Raw genomic sequence first — 24,197 nt, forward strand, 5'->3', positions numbered from 1 at the left:
CTCTGCCTGCAGTGTTGCGTCTCCCCCCTTCTCCCCACATCTCCTCCCCGCGCCCCTCTTCAGGAGCCAGGACTCTCTGGGTAGTCACTAATGAAAGCACCCCGTGTCTCCTAGGATCCCCGGCCGGCTGAATGACCGGAGGACCCCTCTGGGAGAGCTGAACTGGATCTTCACTGCCATCACAGACACCATCGCCTGGAACGTGCTGCCTCGGGGTGAGGCGGCGTGGGCAGGGCAGGGAGGCGGCCGGGCCCGGGCTGCGTGGGGCCGGCCGGGGAGGGCAGCCGCCTGGTGGGAGACACTGGCCCATGGAATAAGGGAAGCGAGACGGAAGCAGCGAGATCTTGTCGGGGAGGAAAGCTGGGGGGGGGGGGGGGGCAGCGAGAGCCGCTGGGGGTTTCCGTGAGCCACAGCGCATCAGGCACCAAGACCAGTGGCAGACAGCGAGCTCCACGTGAGCGCTTGCTCCGACGTTACCGTGTTATCTTCTAAGCAGACTCAGGGCTCACCTTTCTTCATAAAAATTGGCACGGCCCGTATTTCTTAAAACCAGAAGTGTTCTGATAAGACTTGTCTGCATTTTTTCTGTACTGACTCCCTAGGGTTTGGTGTTTGCATCTGTGTGAGTATATCTGTGTGTGCATTTTGCCAACAGGAAATGTGCGTATGAGTCCCAGCTTGCTTGTAAAAAATTCTTTTAGAAGTAAATCTGTGTCTTTGACTTTCAATGCTGGACGTGAGTCACCAAAGGTACCTTTGTATGTTTTATCTGCCCCCAGATCTCTTCCAAAAACTCTTCAGACAGGACCTGTTGGTGGCGAGTCTGTTTCGAAATTTTCTACTGGCGGAAAGGATCATGAGGTCCTACAACTGCACTCCCGTCAGCAGCCCACGCCTGCCCCCCACGTACATGCACGCGATGTGGTAAGTGTCCCCGGCCGACAGTGCCAGACAGTGTGACGTTCTCTCAGTGGCTTGGTTTCTGTCCATTTCTGCTGTGGGACAAGTTTAATGGAATTACGTGAGACAAAATAGGAAGACTTGCCACCAAGCTCGGAGACCCAGGCGGTGCTAACAGCTGGCAAAGTCCTGCCTAAAGCTCCCCGCGCACAGGACACGTGGGTCCCCTCAGAGTTCAGAGGTGCAGGCGCCTTGGGGTGTCTCTCACAACTGAGCGGGACCAGCGGCTCCAGGGGCCTTACGATCCGGCCACCCGGGGCAGGAGAGGCCCGCACACAGGCTTCTGACTCCGCAGAGACCGGTATCGAGAAAAGAAAATGCCAGCTGGGCTTAGGAAGTGTGTCCCACACTGTTCCATCGGATTAAAGCTGTTGGATTCGTGACCTGAGCCGAAGTCGGGCGCTCAACCGACCGAGCCACCCAGGAGCCCCACCAATACGGTATTTTTAAAAAAACTTTCTGGGGCGCCTGGGTGACGCAGTCGGTTAAGCGTCCGACTTCAGCCAGGTCATGATCTCGCGGTCTGGGAGTTCAAGCCCCGCATCGGGCTCTGGGCTGATGGCTCAGAGCCTGGAGCCTGTTTCCGATTCTGTGTCTTCCTCTCTCTCTGCCCCTCCCCCGTTCATGCTCTGTCTCTCTCTGTCCCAAAAATAAATAAAGTTGAAAAAAAAAAAAAAAAAAAACCTTTCTGAGGGCCAAACGCAACCAATAGGGGGCTAGATGCAGCCTGCTGGGGACTCTGCATGAGTCCGGGACCACGGGTGCCCCGGGGAGCGGAAGCAGGGGGTTCTGCACCTTGGTGCCCCCGGGGCCCCTGAAGCCTGGTAGTCATGCAGGTGGGGAGGCATCGGTGGTGGCCCGGGCTCTCCTTTCGTGAGCCCACCCTGCTTCACCGTGGGCCTCGAAGGTCCTCTCCAATTGGGATCTTTTTTGGAAAGGCTTGATATCATGGCCTTCTATCTTTATATGCCGAGAAAGGCCACGCAAGTAAATCTACAGGGTTCTCTTGCAGGAATCAGCGGTGATGCGATTTCCAGGGAGGAAATCATATGCGTACAGCACACGTTTCCTCCAGATAGGGTTTTCCTAATGACGGTGCCGGCGTGAGGTGTAGCCAAAGAGTAACCATTAGTCAATCCCATTAAATGTTGAAAATTATGCCATTAACCCACTTTGATCAGGACTTGGATGTGAAAGCAGCCTTTAGATTTCAAGTAGAAAATGCTCGTAGAAACATAATCAAGCAGCAATGGCCACCACAGCACATGGAGACACGGGCGTTTCCGGCCAGTGCGAGAGTTCACTGAGCGCACAGAAGATTCAAGGGGACTCGTTTAGTGGTAAATACACCCCCCACGCACACCCAAATTAGGAGTGGCCACAATGTGTTTTAAGTTTATTTAGTTAGAGCGCGTGCATGTGCGTGAGGAGGGCAGGGGGCAGAGAGAGAGGGAGAGAGAGTCCCAAGCAGGCCCTGCACTGCCAGCACAGAGCCCAACATGGGGCTCGAACTCCCAAAACCATGTGGTCAGGACCTGAGCCGAAGTTGGCCACTTAACTGACTGAGCCACCCAGGTGTCCCGTGATCACGGTTTTTTAAATGCTGTTCCCAAGTTCCTTGTCAAAAGTGACCTAAGTCCTAGTCCCCTCGCGTGGACTGGCTTCCCTCCAGCTGCTGCTGGCCTGCGGGGCCGCCTTAGATGAGCCTTGCTTCCTGTTCCCACCCAGGGGTGTCTAGAAGACCCACACGGACGGTCTGTGCTTCCTAGGGGAGTGTCCACAGTGACAAAGTCTTGGTCCCGCACACCTAAACAAATAGTGTCAAGGTGGGAAGAGAGTGTGAAGGTGATGCTTGTAGGTTTCCACTCTCTCCCGGGCTTTAGGGAAATGCTCATTTGCACTTGCGTTTTCCTGGGCCCCACCCCGGCTTTGGCTCCGGCTCCTGCGTTTGCTAAGGCGGTTTCTAAGGAGATGCTCGCAGAGGGTCAGCCGTGCTTCCCAGAGTGACACAGGGCTGCAGCTATAGGGTTGGCCGGGTTGGCCCGGCTACCGTGTTGTAGATCTGGGGAGGAAGGGACCACCTGGAGACAGTGGGGGGTCTTTATTTCTTTATAAAATCGTTCAGAGTTGTTTCTAAGTCAGAGGTCAGCAACACTGGGTGTCAATACCAGGTCAGGCCCCTGCAGGCGGACTGACTCGGCTACAGTGGGAGGCCTTCTCCCCTGGAGGTGGTTAGAAGCAGCGGTGGAAATACAGGGTAGTTGGCAACGCAGAGTCTGCTGGCTTCACGAAGGAGAGTCTGTTGCTCGTTCCATGTGGCCCCGCAGTGGCCAGCCCCGGGGACGCAGCTCGTTCCTGCTCTCGTTCCTGTGTCTCATGCGCCTCATCCGGGGGGGGGCTGGGAACGCGGCAGGTCCCGGGTGGCCGGCGTGCCGCTCACACCCCCTCCGTGCGGGAGGCGGGAGAGCAGCCGTGAGGGACCAGGCTGTGGTGTCGGGCGCAGAGTGGGGAGGACGTGAGGCCCGGAGGCCAAGGTGGTCGCGCTGCGCTGGGCTCAGTTCTGCCGCGTTGCCTGGGTGCTCGGTGCTGGCGTGGGCTTGCGGCGGAGCTGGTTCGGTGACGAGCCGCGTTAGAACAACGCCCCTTGCTGTTTCCGTCCCTCCTCGGAAACAGACCGGAGCTGCTGCATCCCCAGGGAGCACACAGCCAGCCGCGGCTTCTGAAAGAGCGTCTGGAATAAATGCTGTGCCGTCTAGTTACTACAGTGCTTGGGTGGTGATGGGGAAGGTTGAATTTTGAGCAGGGGAGGGAGGGAACAAAGCCCAACAGAAACCGGGGTTAAAACAACGCAGTCTGCACTCGCACTTGGCTTCGGGAGGGGCGCTAACGACGACAGGCGCTCAGCACGGCTCCTGTTTAATCTCTGATGTGAAGCCGCCAGGGGCTCGTTCTCCTTCACTTTCGATTTCTGCAGGCCGTGAAACCTCGCCTCTCTCCACGGTAGTAACCTGTGCCTTCCGTCTCCGTCGAGGGCGCCTCGCCCGCTGCACGGTCGCTACAGATGGAGGCCGCGCGCTCTTGGAAGGCTCCCCTCCCGGCCCACTCCCTGGGCGTCTGCCATCACAGGCCCGTTTCCTGAAAACCCGAGCTCCTGCCGGCACGGCACGTTTTCCCGGGCAGTGACTCATCGAGCTGCCTCTGCCCCACGCCGTGGGGATCCGCTCGGCTGGCCAGGCTGTCGCGGCGCCCCCTCCCGCCGCAGTGTGGCCGCTTCGCGGGCTGTGGGAAGTGCGAACGCAGACACCTCCCGGGTTGGCCCCTCGCCACGGCCTCAGGCTTCCCAGGACTCACAGTCCCACTCTCCCCGAGCGAGGATCCAAATTAAGACGCCAAGTTCATTTTGATCTTAGCCTAGAAAATGCAGCCGGTTTCAGCCAACCGGTGAGATGCTCCGGAGAGAGCGCCACTCTCGTGCTGCCGGGCTTGCGTGGGAGCTCAGGTCCCCGAGCCGACCCTTTCCCCTCGCAAGCACCAGCAGCCAGAGGCCTGGAGAGGGTCACCGGGCCTGCTGCAGCTGCACACGTGCCACCGTCTTCAACGCCATGGGCCGGTCCCTTTCCTCTATCCCCCCGACGGCCGTGCCCCTCTGTCCACGGCCCTGAGCAGCCTCCCTGCCTCACTCCCAGGAGCTCCGGGGCTCTCGCCTGCTCCAGGGCCCCCTGTCATGTCCACAGTCCCCCCCACCCCACCCCCCCGCCCCTCTGCACACACGAAAGCACATTCCAGGGCTGCTTGAGGACCCACTCCCCGAGGGAGGGGCCAACCCTCGGGAGCCGCCTGGCCAGCCAGTGACCACGTGGCTCTCAGAAGGACTCTCGGAAGGACCGTCGCCCTCTGGCCCCGGTGCAGCTCCGTGAGGCTTTCACTCTTTGGAGGGACCCAGTGGGTGCCAGCCACGAGACCGCAGGGTGGCCTGTCCCAGTGTGGCCTGGTTCCGCTGATAATCCGGGACACCCCCGCCAGGACCGAGGACGGCTGTGGCGGCGTTTTCACGGGAGGCCTGTCCTTGCCTCGTGATCTTGGTGAGAGGGGCTGAGAAGGGCGTGCCGCCTGCTCCACGCCGCCCTAGACCCACACCTTTACCTGCCCCCAGCTCGTTCGCGCTCGCAGCTCCTCAAGTTCAAAGTTTTTATTAGGTTAAACTCAAGGAATTTTTATAGCACGGAATTGCAGTAATTGACTTTGTTTCTGTCTAACAAAGAGTAAATCTCTCCCTCAACGCCGCTGAAGAACCGTTCTGCCTGCAGCCTGGCCACTTATTGAGCATATGGGAACTATTTATTGCTTGTTCTTTGAGGCACTTTTGATTATGTGCTGATTGCCTCTTAATTAGATTGGTGGGGGAAGGGTGTGCTTGTTCGGCGGGGGCCGGTCTGGGAAAACTGGAATATATTTCGTGTGTTTGAATAATGACAGAGAGCCTCCAGGCTGTTGTTTGTCTTAGGTGTTTCCCGTGTTCTGGGAAATGTTTACATGTTTCGTTCCTGACTTGGTCCTCCCTGGGGACGTGGAGCAACGGTACCCGGTTCCCCACGATCATGTGGGGCCATGAGTCTAATAAATGGCAGGTGGAATTCTGCCTCTCAGAAAGTGTCCTGGGAGAAGGGGTGGCCGTGCTGGAAACCAGATCCGCATGCCGGCCCCCACCTTGTCTCCACGAGAAAGGGAAGGGAGAGCAGGGACGAAGGAACCTTGTGTCCACGGCATCCACGCTTCCCATCTGTGGCCATAGAGAAAGTGAGGTGATCGTCTGTGTCGGTTCAGAGCTAACGCCGAGTGCCACGAGCGGCCCTCATTCCTCGGCGCCCCTGGGAAGGCACCTGCTCTCCCAGGGTCTCCCGAGGACCCTCCGAGCAGGCACGACGGGAAAACTGATGCCAGGGAGGTGGAGCCGCACTCGCCAGGCCATCGGGCGCACTCTGGCCGTCTTGTGTGTGTTCTGAGCTAGGTCCCGATGCTGTGCGAAACCGGTGGAGAGGTGGCCAGGGTCACACATCAGTGACTTGCCGTCCTCTCAAACGAGGACAGGGACACCTCATCCTGAGTGGCTCCTTCGGGGACAGGCTCAGGCAGCGGGCGGTGTGGGGCCAGTCCTGATTCAGGGCGGGATGAGGGGCCGCTCAGGACGGGGGGGCCTAGACAGAGCCGCCTCCTGGCCCCACGCTGGCCGTTTCTGATGAAGCACCGTGGGGCGTTTGCGTGCGACACTGCCACGGTCCGGAAACCATGGTGCCACGGCTGCTTCACGGCTGTGGACAGGCTGTGGCACCAAGTCAGGGGAGAAGCTGTGGCGGAAAGTGAGACCGTCCCTTGATCTCTCCCAAGCTCTTTTCTCATTTAAATTTAAAGAGAAACCACGTTAGCAAGACGGCTTCATTGTGCAGCCAGATGACTTCCTCCTCCTCCTGTGGCCCGCCCATGGCCAGGGCCCCGTCCAGAGAAGCGGTCAGTAAGGCCCTGTGGGCGCCCCTCTGCTCTCTCCGCAGGCAAGCCTGGGACCTGGCCGTCGACATCTGCCTCTCTCAGCTGCCCACCATCATTGAGGAAGGCACGGCGTTTCGGGTGAGTCCCACAAGGGCGTCCGTGTGGTCCACTGGGGTGGCACCCAGGGCGCTGGGTTGTTGGACTTTGTTCACCCTCCTGCGAAACTGTGCAGTCAGCAAAGTTTGGAAGATTGCATCCGCCGGGGGTTAAGGACTTTGAGCTGGCAAGCTCTCCAGAAACGTCTTCTCTTAAAATGCTGTCCTTAGCGTGCGCTCCCCGAGCCGTGTTCCACACTCTACCTTTTACCTGGAATGGGTTCTAGTTTCCCGAGACTCCTGACTGGAACCCTCAGAGGGTGTCAAGTTCGGCCCTGAGGGGATAGCTGGTCCCCAGGCCGCCCGGGGCCTGACACGGAGGGTCTCACGGCCCCTCACCACCAGCCCTTCTCGCTCCCGCTGCTGCACGGCCTCCTTGGCTTCATTCGGGACCTGTCTGTCGAGTGCTTACTGTGCAAGCCTGAGTGCACCTGCAGAAGACCCGGCCCCTCCCTGGACAACCCTGAGAAAGGGGTGGGGGGGTCACACCCGTCGAGTTAGAGCACGGCTAGGAACAGGCGGAGGGTGTGGGGAGCACGTGTGTGCCCTCTGACCCCCACAGGACGGGGAGACTTTTGGGTCTGGGAGGAGCCGGACAGCAGGGGGTAGTGGGCGCCTCCAGGCCATCTGAGACCCAGGTGAGTCGGGGGGTGGGGCCAGGTGGTCAGAGCCCCTAGCCTTCTGTACCCACGCTGTCGTCTCTGGCCCAACCCAAGACTCCGGTGGGCAAGCCCGCTCCCCTGGGCCTCGGTTTCTTCGTTTTACAGGAGAATCGGGGCGGTATCCATTGAAGGGGCTCAGGAGGACTGAAGGAGTTCACACGGGCTGAGTGCTCAGGTTGAGCGTGGGTGTGTGTGTATGTGCACATGTGGATCAGTGTGGGGGTGGGGGTGTACATATGTGTGCGTATCTGTGCGGAGTACGAGTACTCGTGGGGTACATGTATGTGTGTGCATATCTGTAGGGGCGTGTGAGTGCACGTGTGGGGTATGTGTTATGTTTATCTACATGGGGTGTGTGTGTATGTGTGTGTGTGTGTGAGGTATGTGTATACATGTGTATGTGTGTAGAGTGTATCTACATGTGTGTTTGTATGTATCTGTATGTGGGTCTCCATGTACACGTGTGCACATGTACGTGTGTCTCTCTGGTGTGTCTGTGCAAGTGTGTGTGGGGATGTATCTGTGTACATGTGTGTGCATGTGTATGTATCTGGGGTATGCCTACATACACGTGGGGATGTGTGTGCATGTACATTTGTGCGTGTCTGTGTGCAACGTGTGTCCACATGTGCTTTGTGCGTATCTGTGTGGGGTGTATATCTGTTGTATACGTGGGTGGGTGTGTTATGTATGTGAGGTGTGTCCATGTACATGAGAGTGTGTGTGTACATGTGTTCACTGTGCATACCTGGGTATGTGCGTCTCTATATGTGTGTGCACATGTGTGTGTATCTGTGGTTACCTGTCTATACATGTGTGTATATGTGTGTGTTTCTGTGTGGGGTGTGTGCTTGTGCACGTGGGGTGTGGTGCGTGTGTGTATGTCTGTAGGGTGTGTGTATGCGTGTGTGCTTGTGTGCACGTGTGTGCACATAAGTGCGTACCTGTGTGGACGGGTGTGTGTGTGTGTGTACGTGTCTGCATATCTGTGGGTGTGTGTCCATGTACGGGTGTGTTCGTGTACCCGTGTGCACAAATGTACATGTGTGCGCTGAGTGTATCTGCAGAGTGGGTGTGGGAGGTGTCCACGTCTGGGTGCGTATGTACATGTGTGTGGGGGATGTCGGTGCGTGTGTGTGTACATATGTGCTCATCTGTGTCGCTGCGTTGTGTGTCCGTGTGCACGTGTGTGTGCGCATGTGATCGGTGCAGGTGCGTCTCTGTGTACGTGTGTGCGTATCTGTGTAGGTGCATGTGATCCGTGCAGGCGCGTGTCTCTGTGGGGTGTAATTCCTCAGATGGTCTGACGCCCCCGTGGCGGGGGCGATGGGCCGAGAGGCCTTCCTCTCTTGTTTATCTCCTATCTCCTCCTCTTTAGTGCTTGAAAACCTTCACGTTTTTGTATGAAAACGTTCAAGCCTCCACAAGGTTGGAAGAGTAGTACGGGGAGCGCCTGTGTGCCCACCGTCCTGCCGTGAACATTTGCCACTTGCTTGAGCACATCCACCCCTCTCTCCGTCCGCCTGTTCTTAACGCTCTCACAAGTTAAATCGCAAGCCACCTTGTTTTCCACCCTGAAGGGAGAGCTGGCAGGGCCTGCGCTCGGCTCTCCGCAGTGCGCGTGGCCCCTTCCCGCTGGACCCACACTGAGGCAGGGACCGGGCTCGTGCAGTCACGGAACTCCGTGGGGACAGCCCAGGCCCCCCCCCCCCTCCACTGCAGCTAGAGGCCCTCCCGAGTGCCTCAGCTCGCCCAGGGAGACGAGGGCCCGTCGCCACAAACACGTGTTTAGAAAACCTCCTACGGTTCCGGCTTTCTAGACCGGGTGTGGTTTTACGTTGTACCCTTAGGGGATCAGAACTCTCGACTCCTATGCAAAACAACACAGCTTCTGCATGATTACCCTTCCGCTCCACTGCCAGGCACACTTGCGTGGATCTCAGCGCTTCATTTCTAATCTGCTGGAATCCGCGTTCTGCATCTGGGAATAATTTCCCCCAAATTGTGATAGGGAGGGGTAACTGACGTAGACCCCCCGCTAGGTTTTTTATTTTGTTTTCACTTTTTCGGGAGCAGAACGTACGTAGAGAAAATTGCACATCACAAATGTGCGGCTTGAGGAGTTTTTATAAGAGGAACACACTCCAGTAACCAGCACCCAGATCGAGCGGCCACCTGTTAGAACCCCCCAGACGCCCCTTCCTGCTGCCTTCAGTCTGCTTTCCCGAGCGCAGCCACCATCCCGCCTGGTTTCGTGTGCTTGGATCGGCGGGGTCCTACGGCACGTCGCCGTCGTGCCTGCTTTCACTCAACGTTACATCTGCTCCCGCGGTCGGGGCTCTTGTCACCATGGGGGACGCTCCAAGGGGCGTGTGCGCATCGTCTGGCCGGTAGGCATTTGGAGTTTACAGGTAGCGCCCCCCACGAATAGTGCTGGCCAGTGCCAGGCCGAGCCGTCGGAGCCTGACAGGAAGGAGAAATCAGTAATGCTGAGCCTGTCTTTACTTGAAATTTTGATGTTTCGTTCGTTATGGATTTTCACATCTATTCTTTTTTTTAAATCTCGCATTAATGTATTCTTTTATTTCAATTACTGAATTTTCTGGTGCCCCCTTAAGTTTTGCGGGTGCTGCTAATTTTTTATGTGGCTTTGGCGCGTTTGTGTCGGGGGCGCACACTGGGAGTGAAATTGCTGGTTACCAGGCACACATGTGGTCGGTTTTAGTAGAGGCTGCCAGGCGGTTTTCGGGTGATCGAATCAACTTGCACCTCTACACAGCTTACGAGAGTTTCAGTTGCCCTGTATCCTCATAAACGCTTGATACTTTCTACCCTTTTCCCTTTATTTGGCTATTGTGGTTCAGTGTGAAGAGGTGTTTCACTGAGATTTTATCTTGTATTTCTCTGATGGTTCGTAATGTTGAGCACTAGTTTGTATTTTCATTTGCCATTTGAATATCCTCCTTTGTAAGTTGCCTCATCAAGTCTTTTGGTTTTTCTTTTATGTTATCTGTTTCCTATCGATTTGTAGTGGTTGTGTATATAATCTGAATACAAATCCATTGTGAATATCTTTTTCTTTTTCTTTCTTTTTTTTTTATCTCTGTGGACTTTATTTTCATTTTTTTTATGTTTTTTTTTCCTAGAACAGAAGTTTCTTCTTTTAACATCCAATTTATCAGTTTTTTTCTCATTTGCTTAAAGACCTTTGGTATCCTGTTTAAGAAATGTTTACTTTGAGATGAACACCCTTGAGAAGGTGTTCTTTTTCTTCTGAAAGCCTGATCGTTTTACTTTTACCGTTAGACTCGCAGCCCCTCTGGGATTTACTAGTACGGACGGTGTGAGATAGGGGTCAAGATATGCTTTCCCACACGTGGAGGTTGAGCTTACCCAGTGTTATTCACATCGAACCAGGCGACCGTCTGCATGGGCTGCTCCTGGGTTCTCAGCTCTGCCCTTCGGGCCACTGTGTCCTTGCACAGTACTGAGCAGCCTTGATTATGAAAGCAACTTTTATAGGGATCGCATGGATCTGTGGACGGACACAGGGCAGGCAGTATCTCCACAGTGTTGCGTCTTCCCGTCCGTCATCATGACTGCGAATAGTGTCTTTCTAAAATTTTCCGTTTTCCCTTTCTTCGTATATATATTGTTTATAAGAGATTTTTTGCAGTAGCATTACTAAACTCACTATTTTGTTCTAATAATTTTCCTATAAATTACTGGCCTTCATTTTTTTTTATTTTCTTATTTTTTAAATGTTTGTTTATTTTGAGATTGGGAGAGAGAGAGAGAGAGAGAGAGAGAGAGAGAGAGAGAGAGAATCCCAAGCAGGACCCATGCTGTCAGCACAGATCCTGACACGGGGCTTGAACTCACAAACCGTGAGATCATGACCTGAGCCGAAATCAAGAGTCAGATGCTCAACTCACTGAGCCACCCAGGCGCCCCTGGCCTTATTTTAAAACCTCGTTGTCAAATATACCAAAACAGAGCCCAGCATGTTGGTCACTTGTCCAAGGTCAGTAGTTGGGAGGACAGATTTTAATTAACAACGGAAAGGAGCCTGATCAGATTTGGCATTTCCCGATGTCTGGAGAAGGGGGGGAGTGGTTGCTCGCGCTGGGAAGCATGGAGTTTCTTGAAGGACTTGAAGAAAGCCCATCTGCAGGCTGAGCTCTGACAGGCTATGGAATTTGAACGCTCTTGGCCACTGGGCAGTTTTCTGTTGTCTCCTCTTGTAAGTGGTGAGGTCATCGTGAGTAGTGAGTGTCACTGCACGTGAGGACAGACACCAGGCAGTGTAGCCGTGTCTGGACCGGGGATGGTAAGCGAGAAGAGGAGGAGGAGGTGTGTTGAGATCACTTCCTCTGTGCCTGAATCCCCCAGGGGTCAGAGGGCTCTTTGTGCCCATCTGGCCTTCCCGCTTTCTGTCCTTTTCCGCTCGCGCCTCTTTTCAGGCCCCGGGGCCATCTGACACGTGGGCTGACCACAGAGCAGCCCGCCTGGCCTCAGAATTGCCCTGGGAGGCCTGGACACGCGGCCCCATGACTCAGAGCCTCTGCACAGCAGCTCTGATGCTACAGCCGTAATCTTGGAGACCCGGCCCAGAATCCCTGCTCTGCCTCATCCTTAGGTGCACACGGGGGCAGCTCTCGAGGCGCTTTGGGGCGCGTTATTTGGAATGCCGGGCCTGCTTGTGTTGGGGGGCTGCCCGCGCCATGAGGGACACGACGGCCCTCGCCACGTACCTCAGCGGCAGAGACTTGCCCTTTCTGTGAGCTTTGGGTGAAAAGACGTGGAATGCTTGTCCTTGCGGTGTGGAACGGTTTCTCCGGCGGTGAGCAACACGAGAGCATCCTTCATTCAAATCCGGACTTAGAAGGAGGGGGAAAGAGATGGAATGATCTGAATTACCCGAGCTCCCCTCAGAGACCAAAGGTCTCCCACGTGTGGGGACGGAGAGCTTAACAGAGGTTACTGTTTTTAACCAGTTCAGGAAAAATTCACACTTGAAAACAGGAAAGCCATTTTGGGGGCTCCTTCCCGGCTCCCAGGTCGCCCTCCAGATTTGGTGCCCCTGGCCCACGCTGACTTTGCGGGAACGCGGACTCCTGGGTGGTGCTTGCTCTCCGCACACTTTCCACGCGATGGACTGTTCTGAGGGCACACTGTGGCTCTGCCCACCAGGCTCCTCCGTGGACGGTGTGGGGTGAGCAGGCCCGGGGTGGGCTTACAGACCTGAGTCGTGCAAACACACGCGGGTCCACGCTGTCTACACGTGCCACAGTCGCACCTTCCCGGCCCCCTTCCTTACACACAGACACTCTGAAACGCAGCCACAGCCTTCCCCTTGGGCAGGAGGACAGGGTTGGGAGGCAGAGATTTGTAACTTGGGATTCTTCTGGTTCAGGGTTTGGGGAAGCAGAACCGTGTGTTAGGTGAAAATGATCTGTCAGACCGAAAAACCCAGCCTTCCCGCTAGCCTGGCTTCTTGGTTCCCGGACCTTCCGGCGGCCAGGTCCTCCCTCCTCCCTGAGCTGCTCCTTCTGTCCTCTGCCTGGTCCCTGTCACTGCCGGGAAAGGCGTCCCCTCTGCCAGTCCAGGAAGGACAGATCAGCTCCACGCCCCCCCCCATCACTGTGACCTCGGTGCCCGGGTCCTCCACTGACCCCAGGGTGGCCTCACACACTCTCTGCCCCCTGCCCCCCACTCTAGGGTCCTGGAGTAAATCACAACTCTGGTTATTTCCTTCCCGTGCCGCTCTGCTCGGCTGTGTCCTCCCTCTCCGTGTCACTGAGAAATAGAAGTGATAGAGAGTCCCCTGCAAGTGCCCCCATGTCCGCCCACATCCCCGCATCCAGGCCCGTCTGCGTCCCCGATTCCCGTTCCCGGAGGGCCGCCCGGGCTGCCGGCGGTGCACGGCCCCACCCGAGAGCCCGCCTCCCTGCCCGCATGGCACCAGCCGCTTCCAGATACACCCTCGCCCCCGCACGGGGAAACCAGAGTTCTGCACCGGGTGGCCTCCCTCCACTCCCCTCCCCCCACCCCCTCCATTCCTGTCCTTCCCCTTTGCACCCAGATCCCTTCTCAGAGCCGTCCACACTGGAGTCTCCAAATTCCCGCCTGTGTTGAGCGCACTCTGCCGCGCCTCTGCCCGCTGCACCTCGGTCTCCGGGGACTCGGCGCTGCTCAGCGGTCTCGGGGGAACCAGGCTGCGTCCTGCCCGCCCACCACCCCTCCTCCTTGTGCGCCACCGCCCTTGGCCTCCGGGCTCAGCCCTGCTCTTTCCCGCCTCCCTTTGAGTTTGCACCTCCAGCGCCGACCCCCCCCCCCAACTGCAGGCGCAGCACGGTTCCCACTCGATGTCCCCACTCCACGTCCTGTAGGCGTCTCCGCTCGTCCTGGCGGGATTCCCCACGTTGTCCCCAGACACGCTCCTTGCAGTCTTCCCAGCTCAGCCCGGGGACACCCTCTCCTCCCGCCCTCGTCCGGTCTGCTCGCGCAGGCCGCCAGCTGCGCCGTGTCACTCCTGCCGCCTCCCCGGCTGCGCCCTGCCCTCCCTCAGCCGGACCCAGGCAGCCGTGGGGGCCGCGTCGTGGGGCGCGTGGTGTCAGGGCGAGGTCCCTAACTAACGCCCCTGCCTGTCCCACAGCACAGTCCGTTCTTTGCTGAGCAGCTGACCGCGTTCCAGGTGTGGCTCACCATGGGCGTGGAGAACAGGAGCCCGCCCGAGCAACTTCCCATTGTTCTGCAGGTGAGTGTCTTTGGACCCTCCGGACGGGCTGAGCGGGCTCCAGGGAAGACCGCTGCCAGCAGAGGGCAGAGTGCGTGCGTGCGTGTGTGTGTGTGTGTGTGTGTGTGTGTGACGCCCCCGTGGCCGTGCGCGGGCCGGGTGCCTGGAGGTCGGGGGGATCAGACCCTCGAAGTCACCGGCTCCCGTTGCACTCAGTTGGGAAGGCCGTCCTGGGGGCGCCAGAGTTCCTTCCCCCACCCTCACCGAGCCCCTCATTTGGGTCGTAGTCGGCCGCCCTTCCGGGCACCCGCGGAACGCCACCGTGCATGTGCTCGTGGCATCGGGCCCTTCTGTTCGGGAGGATGTGAGCTCCGAGCCACCGGGGGGACAGGAGGGGAGCCGTGAGCGCATCGCAGACGGCCCTCGCGGCTCCTCGCCCGGCGCCTGCCGACCGGCCTTCCCTTCTGTGGAGGGCGCGTGCGTGGTGGCGGTCGAGTGCCAGCCCTCACGTGGCCCGTGTCAGTGCTCGCGCGAAGACCGCGCCCGCCAGTGGGTTGGAAGCTTGGTTTCGTGGGTCTCATTCGGCTAATTTTTTCAGCTGATGTGATCGGGTGAGGTGGATGGCAGGTTACCAAAATTCTTCACAGGGGGGAAGATGAGAAAACGTTCCCAGAACTTTTGTGTCAGTTAATGTGTATTTGCGGGAAGTGTGGACCTCTAGTCAGTGTAGACACCGAGGTCTAATAACTCACTTTAGGACCTGGAACACAGGCTCTGCGGTCAGGGTGCGGTGGCCCGGCAGACGCCGTGGGCAGAGAGGGGCGGGTGCTCACAGGCGCGCTGCCTCCCCGTTCAGGGTCTCAGGTCCTGAGAGCCGGCTGGCTGCCACCGGCACCTTCCAGCGAAGTGGGAGCAGGGGCCTCGTCACCCGCCTGTGCGAGGGACGCCAGGCCCGCGGAAGGGCCGGCACCTTCTTACACGGGCTGCTGACCACGTCGCGACAGAGCCCCCGCGGGCGGCTCCTGCTGCCCAGGGCCGTTTGGGAAATGGGCGGATGGTTTCTCTGTGTCGCCACCAGAGCCCGGCGTCCCTCCTTCGGCGGGCGGGGGGTGGTCAGCTTCCTCTGGGTCCGTCACACGGCCGACTTTGAGGACCGTCCGCCGGCCCCAGCACCGAGGCTTCGCCTGGCTCGGGACTGTGTGCGGGACCTCAGACAGCACAGGGGACTTGGGACGAGGGCACTGGAGACGTGGTAGAAACGCCACAGCCTGTCCTCGCCCCAGAGCAGCGGCCGCCGCGGCCGCTCCCGGGATGTGTCTGGGCGCCGTGTGTACCGTGACCGACATCGTGAATGGCCCGCAGAGCTTGTTCGCCTCCAGATCAGTTTAAGACTGTCCTGGGTTAGAAGAAAAGCAGTAAAAAGGGGGAAACACAGCGGGCCGTCCCTTGAGGGAGCACACACGCTGGCCGGCTGTAAGTGGACAGGACGTGCGGGGACGGCCGTGGCGCAGGGCGGACGTGCTGTGCTCTGTAGCTCCTCCTGGCTTGCCGGAACGTTCACTCGCGGAGCCTGTGGCCCTACCACCGACCTTCCGGTGTTTTCGACGGTGCAGCGGAGTGAAATTCATCCTTTGCAAAGCACGGGTGCGGTGACAAGCATGCGAAATCAGGTCTTCCGGGTCCGGCAAACAGTCTTGCTGTAAATGGCCTTCCATTGACGTTTTTCCTAATGTTCCATTTACAATCCACACTCCCTCGGGGAAAGAGAGCCTAACAGAGCCAGCGTCGTAATGCCGAAGAAAGGGAAAATAACTGAAGGGAAAGCGGGGAGACGTTTTCCGTGCGATCTTGCAAGCAGCCACAAGCAGCAGGCTCTCCATTATCCTGGAGGGCCGTCTCCTGGGCTGTGCCCAGCCCGGGTCAGTACGTGAACCTGTACTTAACGAGAAAGGACGGGGACACGATGCAGAGGCGCCCCGGCTTCATTCGGCGTGGCCCACGGGGTCAGCCTCTTCCTCGTTAGCCTGGTTAACTTCACGCTGCTTTATCTTAGGGAACTGTATTTTTGCCAAAGCCTGGACCTTGTCACCCATAAGTTATCCTCTGGGGCCTCAGCAAGTCAGAAAGTACTGCCTAAGGGAAAGAGAATTTTAATACAGACTTTGTGGCTTTTCCGATCCCTGCTACTTTCTCCACACGCCAGAGAGGATTTTCTGTGCCTCAGGACTCAGAGGCATTAGCGGATGACCTTCGGTGTCAGATGAAATGTCTCCTCCGGCCAGCTGATTTGCAGCCCGTCCTGCGAGGGTGAGCTTGGAAATAACCTTCCCTGACCAACCCCCGGGGCTTTTCTTGCCTTTTAGAAGTGTAAGCAGGAGGAATCGGAAGGAAGTCCCTCAAACCCCGAGCCGCCACAAGGTGCACACGGTCTTGCGGTGGACGAGACGTCGCTGTCCGTGGCCCCTCGGGCGGCCGGTGTGCAAGGAAGCCCCAGACCGAGAGGGGAGAACCCACGAGCTGCAGGAAGGAGAGAGAAGAGGGGATGTCATAGGACGGTGTTAGGACCTCCACAGACCTCGCGAGGCGGTCCGGGCATTTCATCGGGAAACTGTTTGCTTTCGCTGCATCGTTTTATTTATAAACAGAATTTTTGGTCTGAAAGTGCAGGGTTGCTCTCAGTCCACGGCAGGAAAGTAACTGCGTGTTACTGTGACACGTGTTACGGATGTCGGTGGGCATCAGGTTCCTGGGCGCCAGGCCGGCGGGACCCACCGAGGTCCGCCAGGCCCGAGCTGCAGACTCTGTTTTTGTAGGAAGTGCCGCCCCCCCCCGCCAGGAGTCCCGGCCCAGGAGCCCGAGCGCCGTTGCTGCACGAGGGGGACGAAGCGTGGCCGCCGCGGCAAGCCCCGCGTTAATGCGGGCGTGCACGCCGCCACTGACGGGCAAGACCCAGTCGCTCGTGCCGTTCGCCATCTGTCCCTGTAATTTCCACAGATCCTGGGCCAGTCTGAAACGGGAATAATAGGAATAAAAAAGTGTACAACCAAAAGCCAGTGCTTATTTTAAAGTAACTTTCATTTCCGCTAGGCTTCCATTTTTCCTAAATATGAATCAACAGAAGGAATCCGAAGGACGATGTCATGTTTTAAAAAGCCAACACTTGACCTTTTCCAATCGGACATTAACAATCACAGCGCAGAGCCCCGCGCCAGGCTCGCGGGGCCGTCTGCGGAGGCTGCGCCGCGTGTCCCGCCAGTGTGGACGCGGCGGCGGGAAGCGGTGGTGCCACGGTCGTCCTTGTGAACCAGGCTCCGGGCCCGGCGCTGCCGTGAGAGCAACGTACCCGGTGGCGGCCGGGGCACGCGGAGCCGGAGCCAGCCTCGCGGCCGCTTCCTCCCCTGCAGATCGCTGCACCGCCTGCCCGAAACGCGGCGCTCCGTTCGCGTTTGCCGCGTTTGCTGTGACGGGAGCGGCGCGCAGCGTCTGCGGAGGGGTCTCTGGTCTCCGACCGACTGCGGCCGCGCTCACGGACCCGGGGTCGGCGGGAAACCGGCCCCTGAGGCGGCTCTGTTTCCGGTACGACGAGGGCAGCCGGCGAGTCGCCGAGGGGACGTCCTGCGCTGCGTGCCGACGCCGTGGGGTCGGCGTGCCGGACGCGCCCCGTGGTGGACGGCCCGGGCCAGGTGCTTCCGCGGACCTCGCGCCACTGGGTTTTGAAAATGCGCCCAAGTCCGGGGTCAGACTGTCGCCGCCACCGCCGCTCCCGCCGAGGACGCAGGAAGGAAGGTAGGCCGCGCTTTCCCGCCGACCTTGCCCTGCGGACCTCCGCTTCAGGCACACGTGGTGGCCGCAAGTCCAGCGTGGAATCGGGTCCCACGCCTTCGCCCCGACTCTTCGTCAGAGGCTCGACACCTCCAGACGCCCACACGTGCGTGGGGACGGAGGTGTGGGAATGGCCCCGATGCAGTGCGGGGGGGGGGGGGGGGGGGGACGCGGCATTCCGGGGGCTGGGCCAGCCGCGGCTCCTCCTCCTCGCCCGCCCCGCCCCCGGGCCGCCGCTCCTGCTGGGGACCTGGTGCTGTCCAGACCCCTCCCCACCTGTCCCTCCAGCCCGTGTTTGCCCCTCACGGGGAGCCCCCGAAACCTCTGCCCCCCGTCGCGTTCCACTCCCCTTTGCCTCCTTCCCACGACCTGACACGATCAACACCCTGCACCCAGCGTGTTGTCCTCGCGGCTCCTGTCGCTGACCTCCGGGAGCAGGCGACACCACCGGTCCCCTCCACCCAGCCTCACCTCTGCCACGGGCACGGCCCCTGCTGTCTTGGGTCGCTTTCCCCCCCATCAGTCAGGGTCAGGTCCACTCTGTCCCTCCCCCCTCCACCTGGCCACCGCCGGTCTATCCCCCGGCGACCACATTGGACGCTCGCTGCTGCTTCTCTGGGGAAACCCTCAGCCTGGTCTGTGGGACCCGTCCTCAGACACCCCAAGTTTTCCCATCCCCTCTGCCTGCTACCTGGGGGCCCCATACACTGCCTCCCCTCTGGGACCTGGCTGCCGGCTAGGAAGGGGGACCTTCAGGACCCTCCCAAGGAGGGCAGAGGCGCACGTGATTCGCAGCACTGCCTGCCGTCACCGCGGATTGTGACAACGTGGCCATCTGCCTGTCTCCGCAGCGACTGATGGTGGGAGGGGGGGCTCCCCGCTGCCCCCGGTCGCGCCCCAGCGCAGCATCCGCTCGCAGCAAGCGCCCACGAACACACGCTGGGTGGCCGGCAGTGGACAGAAGAGTGCCTTCCAGGGGCTCCGTACCCACGGCCTTGAGCGTAAATACCATGAGGAGAAGTCACTACAAATGACCCGATTAGAAATTTTAAACTCTGATGTAACAAAGAAAACAAGAGAAAAACACGCGGCAAAGATTGTTCTTTTTAACGTATAAAGAACTTTTCCATGTCAATGAGACAAAAAGGCAGACATCTGAGTGGGAAAACAAGGACACACGTGGCCAGTTTACTACAGAAATAGCCAATTAACCTGTCAAAAAAGACTATCAACTTCACTTGTAATGAATTCAGATTAAAAGAATATTTTATTTTTATCTATCATATTGGTAAATAATAGTGGGTCGTGGGCTGCTGTTGTCCCGGAGTTCTTAATTTGTTGTTTAATTAAACCTTTGGGATTCGGTTTTGTGTTTCTCCTTTTTTATAAATTAAAAAATTAAGGGTCAGGGAAGTGAAGTGGTTGGCCCAAGGTCCCATAACCAGAGAACACAGCAGCAAATCCTCGTCCTGTGCACTGTGATCAGCAAAGGCCCACGGGAGGGAGGGAGCACCCACGGCGGGGAGGGACCACGGGGCGGTGGGGGGCACCCACAGAGGGGAGCACCCATGTGTGGACTGTAGGAAGTGCAGGTTAGTTCACTGGCAGGTAATTCGGTAGTAAACTCGTACTGCTCCTACCCTCGGATTTATCCTCGGGAAAAACCATGTGAATAGGCGGAAATATGCCTGTTGGGATACTTATCATAGCATCGTTTGTAATAGCAAAAACCTGATAATAGTTTAAAAAGGTTGCAGTGGGGAAGTTGTTTAAATGAACCAGGCACCGGGAATGATACGGCCAGACGTGCCCAGCGACGGGGAGTCAAAGCTACAGTATTTTATTTAGTTTCCAGAAGAGGTGAGAAACGCAATAATAGATTATCTAGTTTAGAGTAATTAAAGGAACGCTGTCTGGAGGTTTATACACCACAGTGTCCTCGGTGTGTTTTTACGTGCAATTAAAAAGTATTTGTTCTAATACTTTCTGCAGGGCCCCTATTTTATACAGAGAAAGGAGCACCTGCTGTAGGTAAATGAATGAATGCAGCCGGGGGCGGGTGTGAGTGCACCCCCGCGTCCAGAATCGCACGGCTCCACGGTGACGCCCTCTCCTTCTTCCTTTCTCAGGTGCTGTTGAGTCAGGTGCACCGGCTGAGAGCCCTGGATCTGCTGGGGCGCTTCTTGGACCTGGGCCCCTGGGCGGTGAGCCTGGTGCGTGCTTCCCGCACTGAGCCGGGGGAGGGTGGAGCCCCGGAGACTCCGTGGTGCGTCCGAGGACCGTCTCACAAGCTGGGAGCGATTGGGGACAGGGGAGGGGGGCGGTCAGCCCGAGGGGCCCTAGAGGTGCACGTGCTGCCTCGCGGCCTCCGTCACTACAGCATCTGGCGATTTGGTTTTGCTCTGCCCTCTTCTCCCATCCGCCACGAGGCTTCGCCTTTGCAGACAGAAAGGGTGGACGGCCCGCCGCCGTTCGGGAGTGGCTCGCCCCTGCAGGTGCCCCTGAGCCCGCAGAGTGCCCGCACACACCCGTCCACCGACTTCACACTCCGGTGCCCAGCACAATCTGGAAACCCTTCTCTGATTTCTCATTCCGCAGAAGAGTAGAAACGGCCATTGGAAACAGAAAACACTGACAAAAATCAGATCAAAGAGCGACTTGTTTTTCAACAACTACATCAGAAGGAAGGGGGTATCGTTAGGGGACCTGCCAATTAGAGGAGGTTCGGGAGACCTGTCACCAGCTGCAAACACGGACCTTCTTGGTTCTGTGTGCAAACAACAGTTTAGAATTACAGTCTGAAAAAGCAATATTCATGATAATTAGAAATTATCTAATTTGTGGTACACACAGCCTTTAATGAGGAGAGGACACAGACCCCGCCCTCGGACTCTGTCCTGGGTGTCCCCCTCCGTCTGTCTTGGAGGGAGACGCTGAGGTGATGGACAAAACCGGGCTCTGCCCGGGTGTCCTTTGTGCCGAGATAGCCTGCTTCTCTGTCACTGCCCTGCCGAGAGCAGAGACGACCCCCCGGGATGATGCCTCATCCGGATCTGGGCACAGGAGCCCCCGGCTTCTCCCCGTCTTAACCAGCAGACTGGCCCTTCCCGAGGCGCAGACGCCTTGTGGTTCGAAGCACGAGAACCACTATTAAGGGGCCTTGCGCTTTGCTGCTGAGAGCAGACAAGGCCCTCGGAGGGTGGGGACGGCGGGTTCCAGACGGGAAGCCACCCGTCCCTTGTGAGGCGAGCCCCGGTCTCTGGACGCGGCAGGACCAGAGAAGTCCTGCGGCATCTGGGAGTGCGGGGGTGAGGAGGCCGGAGGAAGCCGCTTGCTCTGCGTGAGGCGTGTCCACCCCCACGGCATTCCCACCGCGCCGAAGGCTGCGCACACCGCGTCCCTAGCCGCGCCGTCCGCCCCCGGCGCTGCTCGGCTGCCCGGGAGCCGGTGCTGGCGCTCACCTCTCTCTTCTCTCCCCCAGGCCTTGTCTGTGGGCATCTTCCCCTACGTGCTGAAGCTGCTGCAGAGCTCAGCCCGAGAGCTGCGGCCCCTCCTGGTTTTCATCTGGGCCAAGATCCTGGCCGTGGACAGTGTGAGTAGTCCGCGTCGTCCCGCAGGCGCGAGGCGGGCTCCGTGCGTCAGGCGGCCCGGGCGGCGGCTGCTGCGGAGGTGCTGAGCGCAGCTGGCTTGCCCGCCGTGACGCCGTGTCCTCTGTCCCCCTGCGATGACCCCGCGTTTCTTGTCCTGCTTCACCCAAGCCTCTGCCTTCAGGGCCAGCTCCTCCCTCCCTCTCCAGGCACGGCTGGCGCCCCCCTTCCAGAATAAGGGAGGTGCGTCTCCTTGGGGCCCAGTCCTGGTCACCTGGGCTGCAGCCACACCATTCGTGTCCCTCAGGTGCCGCAGGCCGCCCCCTCCCCGCCCCTCCAGTCCTCCAGCAGGAAGTGACCCTGACCGCTTCCTTCTTTAAACTCTACCCTGCCTCACCCAGACCCCCACCAGACCTGCTGTGTCCCACCCGTGCTTTTTCCTCTCCACCCTGACCTTGGGGACCTTGGGGACCATCTCCTCCATCTCTGCTCTCCAGTCTCTGCCCCTCCCTGTCCTCAGGCCTCTGGGGCCGCAGACTCACATCCACTCTGTGGAGCCCCACCCTGGGGGCTGTGCTGGAGACTAGAGACAGGCTCGCGTCCAACGGGTCAGAGCCCTCCGCTGCAGGGGGGAAGCCCCGTGTCTGAGGGGGCTGTGCCGTGAGGGTGAGGGCCTAGAGGGGCTGGAGGTGCACGCGGGGCCCCCTCTAAGTGGAGGGCACCCCACTCTTCAGCCAAGAGGAACCGGTAAAGAGTCCGCAATGGGACAAGATCCAAGCTGTGTTTTTAACTTGTGGCCATCAGTGTAGAGGTTGTAGGTTAGCTGAGGAGGGCTGGGAAAGTGGGTGTGATGGGGCGAGGGTCGGGAGACCCCAGGTGGGGAGGACCTGTGCTGAGGGGTGCTGGGGGTGTGGAGGAGGAAGAGCCAACGGAAGTAAGGCAAAGCAGGATTGACGAGGCGGGAGGCGTGACTCACGGGACACAGAGGGTTCCAGAGTGGGGGGGTGAGCGCCGGCCGGGAGCGGACACCCCCCAGAAGAGGCCCCCTTGCTCGGCACTCAGCTTCGAAGAAACCGTAGATGTGGAGAGGGGAGGAAGCGCGGTGATCAACGTGGTCGCTTTGCTTGAGGGTTTGGTGGGCGGGGAGGGAGTGGGCTTCTCCCTTGTGGCCCCTCCTGCCGGGCACCAGAGCCTCAACCGGCCCGCCCCCTCCCAGCCGCACCTGGTAGGTGGCCAGGGCCCACCGCTGCCTCCGCGTTCCAGCAGACCTTCCCCGGCTCGCCTCCGCCCTGCATGCTGCTCGTGCTCCCCACACCCTCCGCCGTCCTGTGAACGAGCCCCTGCAGCTCAGGCTGCTGCCGGACCCAGTCCTCCCTCACCTGGGCGCCGAGGCTACCCGGCACCTTGAGGCCGCCGGAGCTGTGCCGTGGGGCCCGAGCCAGGGGGTGATGGCTGCCGGAGGACGCGGGTGTCACGGGCTGTTCCCAGGAACACATGACAGCACAGGTGCATCTGGGCGACGCTGTCTTGGATGACGTTGTACTCCGTGGTTGCTGATTTTGTTTGCTCGCCTGTGTAGCGGCCTTGCTGAGCCCTGCAGTTTCTGCCCGTGCCCTGAGAGGTTCTCCTGGCCTTTCTGCACAGCCGCTCATAGCGGCTGCAGACAAGTCCCGGGAGGTGGCTCAGTCCCCGTCTGTCGGCCTCAGTCCTTTCCCTGGTCCCCTGGTACCGACCAGAACGTTGTCGACCAGACGCAGGGTCCACTCACCTCGGTGTTCCTGGTCCCCATGGTCCTCTCGGTGCCGGAAACAGCCTCCCTCCTGCTCGCCGCACCCAAGGCTAACCTTGACCTCAGGTCAGCCTTGACCCTCCTTGGGCCCAGTGCCCTGCACATGGCTGTATCCACAGAATGTTCCATTGCTTGTCTGCTCTGGGATGATGACTAGAACGTTAGAGGTTTTGACAAAATATTTGCCTTCCTATCTGTGGAACTAACTTCAGACGAGCAATGACTTCTCTGGAAGATTGGCCAAAACTTTGCTAGACTAAAGAGTTAAAAATCTGAATTCGGGCCCCGCCTCCCTCATTTCTCCAGCGAGCCGCTTTCATTTCCCATCCCCCGCCCCTCTGTGCTTCCAGCGGCGCAGTACGAAGATGACAGCCGTGACCTGGAACTTTTAGAATAAAAGGAATCACGGTGTAAGTCTCGCGTCTGCCCGGGCTGGTGTCCCGTACGCAGAGAACCCTCTCTGGCCGATCGGAAAGCCTGGTGTTGTGGGCAAGGAAACCGTACCTTTCGGTCAGTTCTCTTTTCCCCTCACGTCTCACCAAAGAGCCGTGCTCTGGGAACAGGAGGGACAGAAGGGCTCTTCCAGGGAAGTCGTTCTGGAACTTCCCTTGTCCTTCAACATCTCTGTTTTCTCAACGGCACATCTGAAATGTACTGATTCCCGTTACCCGGTCCTGGGCCGAGCAGAGCACGTGTCGAGGTTCCTGGGTGCGTAGGGCCGCCCAGCTCAGACCGCAGCCCGTGGGAGGAGAGGGACAGAAGAGGGCGCCCCTAGGCCCACCTCCCTGCCGGTGGGCCACCAGCGCTCTCGTCCCCAGCGGAACCTCTGCTGCCTGTCAGTGCCTAGAACCAGACTGTGTGTGCGTTTAGTCCTGGAAGTGTCTGTTTCTGCTTCTCAGTCTTTGCTGTGTGTGTGAAAAGGACGGCCCCTCGTGCCTGCACCTCGCCACTGCGTTCTCGCAGGATCTGGGTGGTCATCGAACTTCTGCACGCCAAAAA

General features: G+C 58.8%; 1 protein-coding gene across 1 annotated transcript in view; it reads left to right on the top strand.

Annotated features, from left to right (window-relative positions):
* The window catches only part of RPTOR (regulatory associated protein of MTOR complex 1), a 334,568-nt gene that overhangs the window by 227,658 nt on the left and 82,713 nt on the right, over positions 1–24,197 (top strand). The window contains 6 exon segments of the mRNA XM_030297026.1: positions 115–215; positions 780–924; positions 6,507–6,582; positions 13,920–14,021; positions 19,952–20,035; positions 21,304–21,414. Coding sequence (XP_030152886.1) covers positions 115–215; positions 780–924; positions 6,507–6,582; positions 13,920–14,021; positions 19,952–20,035; positions 21,304–21,414 — 619 coding nt within the window.

The sequence above is a fragment of the Lynx canadensis genome, chromosome E1, assembly GCF_007474595.2.
Source record: "Lynx canadensis isolate LIC74 chromosome E1, mLynCan4.pri.v2, whole genome shotgun sequence".
Lineage (NCBI taxonomy): Eukaryota > Metazoa > Chordata > Mammalia > Carnivora > Felidae > Lynx > Lynx canadensis.